The sequence below is a fragment of the Rhamphochromis longiceps genome, linkage group LG7, assembly GCF_057381845.1.
Source record: "Rhamphochromis longiceps isolate RC_006_pf linkage group LG7, R_longiceps_female_GT1.1, whole genome shotgun sequence".
Taxonomy (NCBI): Eukaryota; Metazoa; Chordata; class Actinopteri; order Cichliformes; family Cichlidae; genus Rhamphochromis; species Rhamphochromis longiceps.
The window spans coordinates 53,192,539-53,205,799 of record NC_140563.1 but is presented as its reverse complement, the minus strand read 5'-3'; the positions used below and the strand labels follow the sequence as shown (position 1 = coordinate 53,205,799).

At 41.5% G+C, this 13,261-nt stretch overlaps 1 protein-coding gene and 1 long non-coding RNA gene across 3 annotated transcripts in view; one reads left to right on the top strand and one right to left on the bottom strand.

Moving 5' to 3' along the window:
- Positions 1–2,316: 2,316 nt before the first annotated feature.
- LOC146666330 (uncharacterized) lies at positions 2,317–5,064 on the top strand. Its single transcript, XR_014912761.1, has 2 exons — positions 2,317–2,854; positions 3,513–5,064. It is a non-coding gene; the product is annotated as an uncharacterized LOC146666330 (long non-coding RNA).
- fibcd1b (fibrinogen C domain containing 1b) overlaps positions 4,953–13,261 on the bottom strand; it is a 123,336-nt gene continuing 115,027 nt past the window's right edge. For both annotated transcript variants that reach the window (XM_085414279.1, XM_085414280.1), the window contains 2 exons: positions 8,814–8,993; positions 4,953–5,249 (listed from right to left, as the gene is read on the bottom strand). In XM_085414279.1, the coding sequence (XP_085270405.1) occupies positions 4,984–5,249; positions 8,814–8,993 (446 nt within the window). In that variant the 3' untranslated portion in view covers positions 4,953–4,983. The remainder of the gene's footprint in view (positions 5,250–8,813; positions 8,994–13,261) is intronic.

The following is a 13,261-nucleotide window of genomic DNA, read 5'->3' as shown; positions in this document are numbered from 1 at the left end:
TTGATTAACTGACCACTGGCAAATGTGATCACCTCTGTTAAAGCAGACATTTTGACAGTTGGCAGGTGTGAAGCATTTGGGTGTGTTAAAAAACTGGCACTATCCTCTCAACAGTAGTAGTTTTTGTAGATTTTTATAGAAATATAGAATACAGGTTTTATAGAAAAAAAGATCAGACCTGCTAACATTAAGGCAGCTAATATTAGGCTCAACTTTCCTGAAAATCAAAATCACGTTTTTCCTCCGATATGCACTTTGATTACATTCTCAGATTCTATGAGACTTTATTTGCTAAGAGCCTGAGTTCAACAATGTTAGATCCATTTCAAAGAAAGTTTCACAAATGCTACCTAACAGCAGCTAATCGAAGCAACAAAGGAAATGTTCACTGATAGAAAAGTTCAGGAAATCCTCACCAACTTACCTTAGTACCTTTAATAAACTGATGCTATCCTGTAAAGAAGAGTGGGCCAAAACTGTTAGCAATTTACTTTTTATCTTTAATACAAATATACCTCATTATTTTAGATAACACAAACACCTCATATCACATATTTACATTTTATCAGTTATCACATTTATGTCACATCTTTTATTACACAAATAAGTGATATAGAATAGAGTGTTGAAAGAGAACGCCATACCCATGCGATACCAGGTTCTGTGTCTAGAGAGGGGTTGTTTTTCTGCTCTTCTCTTACAGGGAGATGTCCAGTAAAGAAAGTATAAGATGAACCAAGCACTGGGTCCAGCTCCATATAAGGGAAGAAGCCAAGGCTAAACCAACTTTTAAACAATGACATTAATATTCTGTTTCTGTGTCTCATAATAAAAGTGTTTACTGTTTGGGTGTGGTGCACTTTGTCTGTTTGGCATGCTGAACAGAGGAGGAGACAGTCACTGTTATTATGCTTAATAAATTAGAAAACTTGTACTTTGAGTTTTTTTTTTCTTTCTTCCACAATGATGTCAGAGTTTGATAAAATCATACAGAAATCTATGTGTTATTTCAAGTTATTAATGCTAAAGGTGTTTGCACAAGGTATTGGATCATTCCGTGCACTTAGGTATACACTTATGTGAAATTAATGCTAAAACTAACTTGGAACTTATACTAGAAATGGGGCCAATGTCCAGTCATGCAGTTATATGTCCTGATGGAGCATGGTGATGGTCTTCTTTAGTTTTCCCAAGGAACAACTCTGTGGAACAACTCTAAAATAGCTGCAGCATCATTTCTGATAAACAAAAATTCAATTTACCTCTGCATTTAGTTTGCAGCAGAAAAGTTGTTGAAAGTTGATATTATCTAAACCCTCGCCGAGCAAAGCTATAACTACGTGGCTCGACCCCAGAGACCCAAAGCTTTTTTTTTTTCTTTTCTTTGTCTGCTTAGTCTACCTTTCAAAACCAAGGACATGCTTTGTGGTACTTTATCGTGGTTGATGTTCCAAAACGTTAACAAGTTTTTCTTTTGACAAGCAGAAGGCTACTAAATGCTTCTTACAAACACAGAACCACACGCCTATAGATGTGTATGGATGCGCTGCTAGAGACAGAGACAGCGAGAGAGACACAAATGCTTCGGCGTGTGCTCCATTTATAAAATGTGAATGTTTATTAAATGTTGACAAGAACATTAAAACACAGTATCAAGATTCAGCAAAACAATCTATAGTACTTCACCAAAAATAAAAGGAAAAAAGAAAAACATAGTTAGTTCTGCGCTGGGAATGAAGGAATGGGCGGGCTGGGAGAGCGGAGATGGGAGTAGGGGAAGAAAAACAGAGCAATAAAGGGGATAGGAGTTAGGAGCGGAAAGAGCAGAGAGAGGAATTTAGGAGCCGGGGTTGGCAGCACAGGCTAAGGCAATTAAGGAGGTACAAAGTAAGAAAGGGGTTTGGGGACGTGGCGGATCGATGGAGAGGGTGCGGATACTCTGTAATGAGTGGGTTAACTGGGAATTATCAGAGCCTCTGATTTCACTTCTTTTATCATCTCTTCCATCGGAGACTTAGCAAGCTGCAGCAGCAAAGAGTGACAATGAAGGCCTTTAACACAGAGGGAAGGAGGGGTGGGGTGGTGGATCATCATGTCAAATAATACATGTCTTTACACTTAAATAACAAGGGAAACATAGCGCTAACGTATACAGTGAGCACAAAGTCATGTTGAGGCGAACAGAGAATTCGGGAGCGGGTTGTCAGGATTCGAGGGCACAAGCGCAGTTCAACACAGTACCAAGAAGGTGGTGTCCATTTTAATGGGATCACAATCACAATAAGTAATAGTTCATTATTAGAATTATGTAAATCTCTCTGTTATCAACACAAATAGCGAGGGAGGCATGTAGTACATAGGCATCACATTACTTCAGAATTCCACAGAGAGACACACCCAGCCTCCTGTTCTCTTGTCTGGCTCATGCACGTTGGGCGTGTACAAACCGACGCATGTGCATATACGTGTACACACAGAAACACTGCAGATGCACGCTTGCGCTCACGCATACCGACGCTCCGTCCGGCAAAGAGACACGCACATACTCACGATTCGCACACATACTCAACGAGCGGTCCAATTCCCTCTCCTCGAGCGACTCCGCACAGTTCCAGCTTGTCTCGGAATTGACAATAGCGCACCGCACACTCTGTGCCACAATAACATCTGCAGGCATGTGTAACGTGTCTTCGGCGCTTCTTCGATGAAAAGACGTGGCAGGAGTCCACCACCACGACGTGACATATACCGCGTGTGCACAGCCGAGGCGCTAGCAGAAACACACACAGAAACGGGATCCTTCATCAAAGCACCGGGGATGACAGAAAAACTCACAGCTGTTCCAGTGTCAGAGGTATTAAGTGCAACATTGCTTGGTGCTACACGTTAACTCACTGTCAGCTGGAGCGACACCCTTTAGCACGGATTCAAAACTGCTTCCAAGTGACTCTCCAAAGCCAAGTAATCACAAAGGTCGCAAATGTCCAGCAAGGCAGCTATTGTGCCTGAGGAGGTTCAAAAAACTCTTATCATTGTGCCTTTGACATAAAGACTGAAATTTGTGCTGCAGATTAGAGCGGGCATGTGCTTAAGGGATAATCATGTTACTCTTCTTCACTTGGATCTGGCCTAAGGAGCGCCACTCCCCACCTTTTGCTCATTTTATAAGAAGGGGGGGAAAGTTATTTTGCTCCACATGTTGCATTTTCTTCTTCTTTTTTTGAACCAGTGGATTTTGTAAAGTCTATGTGCTTGAGTTCTCTTTGTGTTGTAGCATAGTAAGAAACAGATTCTCATGCTCTAAAAGTCATACACACTGTACAATAAAATCTACAGATATTTTAAAGCTTTTATTACATCCAAAAAAAAGTTGATTCACCGACTTTAAAAAAGAGACGGGAAAAAAAAATCGGGATTGCACTGTTTTCCGCCCATGTGCTGTGAATTTTTTCTTTCCTTTTTTTTTAAAACTGACTTCATCTTTTTTTCTTTTTTTGCTTTGTTTTCTGTAGGCAGTTTGGATGTTGCCATGACTCTGAAGAAAAAAGACGGCGGTTGAGAGCGTCAAATCTTATTTTATAGCATCTTTCGCTCCGTTTGCATGACAAGATAAAACCGTATCGCACAAACCGATTCCACAATAATCATCTGGAAACAACAGAGAGAGGAAAAAAAACGTACAAAAGAGAGGACAAACAAGAAAGGGGGGCGTGAAGTTTCCTCGGGTCTCTTTCAGTGGCTCCATCAGTTTCTTCTAAGTTGTTGTCTTTTCCTGCTTTAATTCGTTACATCCCTTGCAGGCGTATTTCAGCTACTTAGTTGGACAGAGTGCAGGTAAGCCAGCCGTGCATCATGCTTAGTCTTTCTGTGCTAAACATTGTAGTCAATCGAGATGCTCTACTGAACCCGTGACAGGAAATTGATAGTGTTAGAGAACTCTGTCTGTCTCTCTCTGTCTCAGGCACACACACACACACACACACACACACACACACACACACACACACACACACACACACACACACACACACACACACACACACAAAGTGCTGGGTTACCATCTGTGAGTGCTGCATCAGTTGGCCAGTACTCAGCTGGCAGGCAGATCAGACAAAGTGCCCAATATGCTCCCTAATGGTCCAAGTCAGATGAATGACATCCTCCACTGTCTCTTCTTTCCCCCCCCATCCTTTTCTTGCACCTCTTCTTCTTCACCTACTTCATCTCCCCAGTTTGATTCACTCTGCCCCCCCCCATTCCTTCCACCAATTTAGCTCCTGTCAAATTGTTTCCTCATTTTCTCCGTCTCGCTCTCATTATCGGAGCGCCCATACTTCTCGCCACTTTCCCTGCCGGGGCTCATTCGGACAGATCAAAGATGTAAATGTGACGTAGTGCACCACTGCCCTGTCCCCTTCTCCCTGGTAAAACTTGAGAGTTTCTTTGCAGAGGGTGGGGGTGGGGTTTGCGGGGTTGAATAATTTCCATATTCTGTCTTCATGTTTTGTGAACGGGGGTTGTCTTCACATATTTTACAGGAGTGGGCAGTGGAACTGAGTGCCATGTCAGCACAGGTTAGGTCAGGTTGATGTCAGGGGACCCATTTTACTTCAGAGGGGGGCTGGACCACATTGACAGACCCGGAGCAGTGGACTGTTGTTGGTTCAGGGCTCTGGTAAGCTGTTTTTGTGAACTAAACGTTCAAAAATAAGAGCGTCCGGGTTATTTAATTTCTCAAAGAATGGGACCACGGGAAGGATTAAGGTAGCCAGGGTGACTAGTAGCTGAGTGAGCGAGGAAGAGGAGCAAAAAAAATGGAAGAGAGACATCACGAGAAAACAGCAGAGTCAACTAAAGTCAAAGATGCACGTTTTAGTGAATAAACAATATCGAGACAAGTAACTCCATCAAGCTGTCAGAAACTGTGGTTTATAATGTTTGAAAATTTTCTTCTTCTTTTTTTTTTTCCTTCTCGTGTCAGTTTCATTTATTCTCTGGGTCGCGGGTCGGGCGTATCTTAATCTCGGAGAATTTGAGGGAGTACTGCCAGCCAGTCCAGGAGGACCACTCAATGCCATCGGCATAGGAGGTGTGCTGACCGCGCAGGTACTGGCCGTTAAGGTTGGAGGTGTGGCAGTTTCGGTACCACCACGCGCCATGGTAGAAGGAGGCGCAGTTATTCTCCGAGTGGTCGTTATCTTTGTCTTTGGTGGTGAACTTCATTCCATTGTGCTTCAACAGAGAATCACCTAAAAAAAAGAAAAGAACGGCAATTAAATTTGAATGTGTCAGTACACACAAAATAGTCGTATAACTGAAGTTAATGAATAAAACAACATAGATGAATCTGTAACTTCATAAAAATATGTTCTGCATCTAAGAGTGTAATTCAACTGTAATTAAATGAAATTTAAACTGCCTTTTAAACTAAATTACAGTTTAATTATACTTGCCTACAAATACTTAAAAGTAGAAATACTAGAATAATGCGGTGACAAATCAGGTTTTTAGAAGGAACAGAGGAACAATTAGACTGTAAGTAAATTTAAGTTCTGGGTATTTTACAAGAAACGCGATCCAAATCGCACAGTTAGAACATTTTCCGTACTGCATCATTTCTTGGTAATTTTGTGGGAAAAACAAAGAACATTTTGGGTAAATGGACTGGTTCTCATCTAACGCTTTTCTACTCTTCTGAGCACTTAAAGCGCTTCACACAACTAGTGCATTCACCCATAAGCACAAGCACAATTTTCTTAGTGCTTTCTAACTAACATTCACACTCCGATGGATGCATCAGAGAGCAACTTGGGGTTAGTATCTTGTCCAAGGATATTTGGCATGCAGACGAGGGGAAGCCGGGAATCAAACCACCAACCTTCCAATCAGTAGATGACTGATCCTGCTCTACCGCCTGAGCTACAGCCACCCCCACAGCCACTTTTTCCATCGTACATTGTAAGCACACTGTACCTTTTGGAACACGGACTGTATTATGTGGTGGCAAAACTTTGCCTAACTATCAGATATTTTACAGGACACGAGGATGTTTGAACAGTCATTGTTAAAAAAGGGTTTCTCCCCATCATTATGTCACGAGACCCCATATTTTAATGGGACCTGTTTTTTCTTAATTAATTCTTAATAAAAAAAACCCCTCCATATTATGGCCCGTGGCCCAAAACGTATACCATATTTATGATGTGACATAATTAATCTGATTTCATTGCTAAATGACCATAGAAGTGAAATCAACTCAAAATTACCCACATAGTACTTAAATTTACTTACATTACAATTATGTCTTTGTTTCCTGCAAAAACCGAACTTGTTTGTGTTTGTAGGTAAATATAATTGCATTTTTGTTCAAATAAATGAAAGTGAAATTCCATTGAATTCCATCGGGATTTACTCTCTTAGTAAAGTATATATTATTAAGTGTTACTGAAATAATAGCTATCTCCTTTACATCTTTCATCAGAACATTCTTGGTTTAGAAACCTGTAATTAGACATATACACAAGCGATTAACTTCAAAAGACCTCATAACTTTCCAATTATTCTTTTTTTTGTTTTGTAGAGAGAAAGAGATAAAGGAATAAAAATACAGCTCCAGTGTCCTCCTGAGTATTTCTTGTCATTAGCTGAAGCAGTAGGTCAGACGGCTTTGTAGGCAGTTACTCAAAGGTTCTGTGGCGACCTTTTAATAACACTCCCCAAATGATTTCATTATTTCATTAGGTTGTTAATGGATACAAATCTTTCAGATGATACATGAGACATACTAAATGGTCTGTCTCACATATGTTGATGTCATGGTTTTAGGTACGGCCATATTGTTCTTCCCTCCCTCGAGGTCTGAGTGTTTTCACATCCCCTTGCCCTCTGTGCCCTCATTCCGGTTATGTCTTTGTGTTTGTTTATGTGGTGTGTGTTTACCCCTACATCTTGCCCCTCAGTCTTTTGCTAAGTCAGGGTATTTTGTCCACTTTAAGAAATTTAGTATAATAATGTAACTTTTGTAACAGCTTCAAAGAGCTTTAAAAGCGTACTTATTCTATAAGAGGGCATTCTTTCCCATAACCTCTCATTGTGATTATGGCAGTGATGAAAGACCACTGCAGGGATGTGGCGCAGCCAAGTTGCATCACCTAAGTGGACCTAATAGTGGTCTGAAAGGTCAATCTGATCCACACAGCTGAAAATATTGCTCTGACTATTTAAAGATTTATTACTGGCAAATCCTCTCACACTGACAACTGTTTTGCGAGCCGCTGCTGTAAATTCACCAGGAAAATGAAAGTAACGCCCTTGCAGATGCTGCGGTAGACCAAAAGTTTCCTGCAAATGGATGTTGAAAGAGCTCATAATGTTCAATAAACTCCCCATACATTTCCTCCACTCTTTGCCCCTTCAAATTTTTTTTTTTTTTGGAAAAAAAGCAGGCTTCACACTGTGACTAGAAATGGATAGAGGGATAAAGTGGTGAGCAGAATGAAAGAGTGCTCACCAGTCATCAGGTGAAGCCTAACAGCTCGTCAGGGCATCAAACAGCCCTTAATTTCCCAGGATGTGGCCGCACAGCTTCTTACCCTCTCACTTTGCCCTGCTCCACTTGCTATTTGGCATTACTATGGTAACCGCTCGGTAGGAAAAATAATTTGACAGGCATGTCTGATATTCACGTTGTGTGCCGCTTGATGTTAGGAGAAATTAGATAGTGGGGGAGTAGAACAAGGGAAAAAAAAATGCTTACTGGTGTCAACAGTACAATGATGTCCAGAGCTAGGAAGAAAAGGGGAAGGGTGGGGGAGGGGCGCAAAAACAGGCTCATTTACAAGGCAGAGGATGCCACTTGGGTGGCTTGGGGGCCGGCAGCCTCCTCTGATGCCCATTAAGATCCAGCTGCTCCCAGTAGAAACGAGCACCTGTCTGCTGATCAAAAGCAGCCAGAGCTATGGAAAATACTACTAATAATAACAGTAGAGCTGCTGTGGGGGAAGCTGACGTGAGAGTGTGACTATCCCGAGAGAGTTGGAGTAGCCATAATTTGACTGGATTCAAATGTCCAGCAGGCAAACGAGTTCAAGGTCAGGCTTTGAAGAGGACAGGCCTGGAGTTTTACAGGAATTTTAGCAGAGCCATAGCTGGAGGAACACCCCCCCATCCCCATCATACATACAACCCATTTTTCTCTTCCTCTTTCGCTTCATTGCCTTCTCTGTCCCTTAAATATCTCTATCCTCATTTTTATTTACCTCTTTTTCTCCCACACCTGTCCCCCTAGTTCTCCCATCCCAGTTTCCTCCAGTCGCCCTCCTTCTTATCGACTACTCTCCTCCCCGCTCTCATATCTGTCCCCATTCTCTCTCTGTCTGTTCTCAAAGCACTGCTCCCCAAAGCTTCTTTAAATTGCTTCTTCATTTCAATGGCAGCTTTTTTGTTTACGCTGCAGGTCAAGCACGGCAATTAATTGGCAGTAATTTAATCAAGGTGACAGGTAGCTGGCTTGAATCTCATGATGAGTGAGCAGAGAAACAGACACTAGCAGTCCCTCACTCTGAGCACTCTCTGCAAAGCTTAACAAGTGGACACGTCTACTGCACTGCAAAAATAATGCACAGTTATATTTGCTGGAATGCAGAATACGAGGGGCGTTGGCTGGACTTTCGCACACTGCTGTGTTTGCCATTAGGTTGAACGAAGGGGAAAAAAATAATATGTGCAAAACAAATATGGTGTATACTAATCAGAGTGCACAGTATGTCTTCCAAGAAAAGCCTTAATGAGTTCACTGAGTACACAGCACATACCTGCATTGCCTGAATAGTCTCCCACAGTCAAAGGGTATCCGTCATCATCGGCGTCCACCGAGAAGAGGCCCACTCCGAAGGTGCCGTACTGGGCGTACGCTGTGTTATTTTCAAAGTCCTCCAGGTCGATACGTAGCTCATAGTTCCCCTGTATGGACAGGGCATGGATCTGCTTTAGCCCTGCAGGGAGAAAAAAGAGCGAGACACAGACCAAAATAATCCATTACCAAGTACTGCCGTTATTCTCAGCAAGCAATATAAAGCTATTTCAGCAGCCTCTCAATGCCATACATTTTCTGGAAATAAGCTGTAACATGGTTTTTGTCCCATTTAGAGTCTCTCCCTGCATGTGTAGGGTTTCTTTCCAAAACAAGATTAGAGTTTCTTTTGTGTGGGTGTGGACTGCTCACACTGCTGAATGCTTGGAGGTTAGAGAACCCAGCTGAATCTATTGAATCCATCAGCGTTTCTCCTCTTGAATGAATGGCACCAGACACTGACCCCGCTTCAAGTGTAGTTCAAAATTGTATTAATCATGTTCGTGTATCACAAGATAATATTGGTTTATTTATAAGAACCGTGTTTATGTTTAGCATGTTGACTTTTCAGTATGGGTTTTAAGCCATTTGAATCACCAAAGTCTATTGATTACCAGTTGACATTATTTTGAAGGCTCCCAGATAAGGTGGCGATGTCCTGGATTTCTCAAAGCAGACAGGCTGCGTTTTGTATTTTATCATGTGCTTGCAAGGCTGGGCAGCCTTATCCGGGACAGTGTCTTACTTTAAGAGGAGAAGATCGTCTTTCTTCAAAAGAAGAGGGTACCAATGTCCCGTAAGTCAATTTCTAGATTATTTCCCCTTGCTGTCTTGGACAACAAGCATACTCAGCCATAAACCTATCATTTCATCATCAAAGGATGCATTATTAAATGCAAATTTCACAACATCGCTGCTCCCTGGATGATAGAAAAATACAGATTTGTAAATCCTGGGCTCACCCACAGTTGTTTTTAGAAGTACTTTTTCACAAGATGCTGTGAGAAAAACTAAGCACACCTTTACTGCTATCATAGGAATTAATCAAGATCAGTTAATCAAGTGCTGATACTCAAGTGCACTTGATTAATTGATCTGTAGCATTCACGTATGTGTTGATGCTGCCAATCTTCCAAGGACTGACTGTCCCAGAGAAACTGGAAAAAATCATTAAGCTACATTGCAGACTCTACAGGCCTCAGTTGACATTTTAAATGTTAAAGTTCATGTCAGGACAATTATATGAAGACTGAACAACCAAGGCTCAGCAAGACTTTTCCTTTGGACGGGCCAAAGTGGAGAGGTCTGTGGTCTGGTCATGATACACAGCTCCCAGTTTGGCAAAAACCAAACACAACACATCAGCACAAACACCTCATAATAAGGCTACGTTCACACTGCAGGTCTTAATGCTCAATTCCGATATTTTGATCAAATCCGATCTTTTTGTCTGCTCGTTCACGCTACAAATAAAATGCGACAGCAAACGCGCTCCAGTGTGAACGCTCAAAGCGGCCCGCATGCGCAAAAGAAGATGTCACACACAACGCGCTCTGTTTAGATCCAGAGCAAACAATATCGTTTGACTGATGGCCCTTAATATAAAGACTTCGGACTTCACGTTTCCCAATTTTTGCTTTAAGTTATTACATAATGATGTAAATAACCTACTAATGATCCTTATTGCTGTTTTAGAGAGGAGCGGTGCTTCAAAGGATAGTTGCAGATTTCTGTCAGAATCTGCAGATTATGCAGTACAAATAAAACGTTAACATTTCTCCAACGTTGTCTTCCCAGCAGGTTCACCGGATGGCCAGGAAGCGTTCGCAATGTCCTATCTGGCGCTTCTCCGGCGCTGATAATTAGCGTCTGTCTTGTGTCAGTGACGTAAAAGATGGATTTAATGCAACATGACCGTTCACACAGCAGTCGCTTTCTGAAACATCGGATATGTATCGGATTCAGTACCAAATACGAAAGTGACCCAGATCGGATTTGAAAATATCGGATTTGTGCCGTTCACACTGTCATACCATGATCGGATATGGGTCGCATAGGGTCAAAAAATTTGATGCGCTTTCGCCTGCAGTGTGAACGTAGCCTAACTGTCAAGCATGGTGATGGAAGGGTGCTGATTTGGGTTTTTTTCGCTGCCACTTGACCTGGACAGTCTGCAGTCAGTGAGGTATTCGAGACTCACATGTGAGTCAAGACTCACACTGTGGCAAATTAGGTCATGCAACAGGACAATTATCCCAAGCACAACAGCAAATCTACAAAAGAAAGGAATCAAGGTGTCACAATGACCCAGTCAAAGTCCAGACCTCAAACCAAACCAGCAGCAAACCTCAGTGGACTGAAATGATGTGTAGCAGTGATACAAAATTCCTCCACAACGAGAGACTGATAGAGTCATACAGTAAATGAATGTCAAGGTGTCGTTACCAAATGCAGTTCTAGAAGCTGTTAAATCATGGGGTGTAATTACATTTTCACAGGCCAGCATAGAGTCCTTTTCACATGACTGTAATTTGCTTTACATTTGTTCCAAATGCACTAATAAAACACTATTTAAACTCTCAGATGTCAGGGACGCAATCATTTCAATTCTTATCAGATCTGTGATATTCAAAAAAGAAAGTGAGGGAGGTATTAACAAAAAATAAGCTGCTATTATGAACACAATTTTATCTAAAGCAAGAATCAGATCAATACGTGTAACTGGGCATGAGGCGCAGATTAAGTCTGATTTTACTGACGTGTGAAGTCCCAGCTCATTAAGGCTCAGAACCAAAAGGAAGAAATGTACTAGATTGGAAATTCTTTGCAAATTAAAAATAGCATCCAAAAAGCATTTTCAGTTTCAAGAAAATCTTAAGTTGTCAATATGTTCTAAGTTTGTGTATTGCTTTCATATCCAAGACATATTCCAAAGACCTCTTTATAAACTCACAGTCCATGTTCAACCCTTTCAGCTGTTTTAGATTCATGCCTGTCATCGTTCTCTCGATCCCCCGGATGGATCTTTTAATTATCGCTAAACCCTTAAACGAACGTATGCAAGACAGAAAGTGCCAGAGGGAAAACAGGGTTGCTTCTTCCTTGCCCCCTCCTGCTCTATGTGTCCTCCCTGCTGCGTTGTAGTGATGGCGCTTCCCAGTGCAGGTTTTCCTCTCCTGAGCTGATCAAAGCTACAAGTTACACAGTGTCAGGCACAGAGAAGCAGGAAGAACTCTGTCTAGGTCCTCTTAATACCAAATACAAGGCAGGAAGACAAACAAAAGTGAACTTTGCCTCAAGAGTTTGTAAAACATCCTCCGCTATGCTTATAAGTGCACTCTGTACTGTTAGTGTTTATGTGAGAGAATAAAAAGAGAGAGGAAAAAAAATTGAAATGAGTGCATGCACCGATGGAAGAGCTTCAAAGGCTTTATGGTTTGGAATAAGAGTTGGATTTAGCGCATGTGGAGCATGCTGCAGGCTACAATTTCTGGTTTAGGGTTTGTTTTACTGTCTGTCCCGTAACATGACTCAAAATCACCATTAAAGGTACTTCACCAGAGGAAGGAAGATTTTTTTTTGTTTGTTTTTATGAACCTAAACACTGTCATTTTACCTCCTACGGCAATCATCACCTCCACAAATGAAACTCATTCTCCTTTTTAAAGCTTACAAACCTCAAACTGACTCGGCCTAATTTGAATTCCATCGCTGTCGAGAATTGCTCTCTGAGAGTGCCTCGACTGAAGTAGAGGGCTAATTTGATGACAAACACAGCTGAAAGAACCCATTATTATTCAGAGACAGAAGCTCGCAGTCTGGGCCCAGGCACTTAGTTTGGATTTAATCTAGCCCAATGGGAGGTTGATCCCGTTCTTTTCATTTTCACAGTAGATCAGCAAATTGGAGCTGGAGAATCAGTTATTAATACAGTCATAGGCAGGTAACATCATGCGTGCGGGTTTCCAGTGAATAGTTAAAAGTTTTATACGAGTATACAAATGCTCGGGATTACACAGCAGTAAAAACACAGCGAGAACGCGACACACATTAATTGTTTTCTACATGCCTTCAGACAGAAAAACCCGGCACATTCACAGAAATATTTTTTGTGTCATAACCCTTTGAGAAAAAGTATCAATCCACACAAACACCTAAGGGAAAAGTACCCCAGAGTGATTTGACAAACTTCAAAAGAAAGACTTAGGATGTTTTCTCTTTCAGGTGGGGGGAATGCCAGATGCAACACAACTCTATTTAAAGACTCTACGGCTTCCAACTGTATTTACATAACTTTAATTCAGTCCCTAATTAAAGCCCCAGAGAATCTCAGCAAGACTCCAATTCAGAATAATTAAAGAGGAAGACAAGTGAAATAACAACAGAGACTTCTTTGGTTAAAATCTAAAT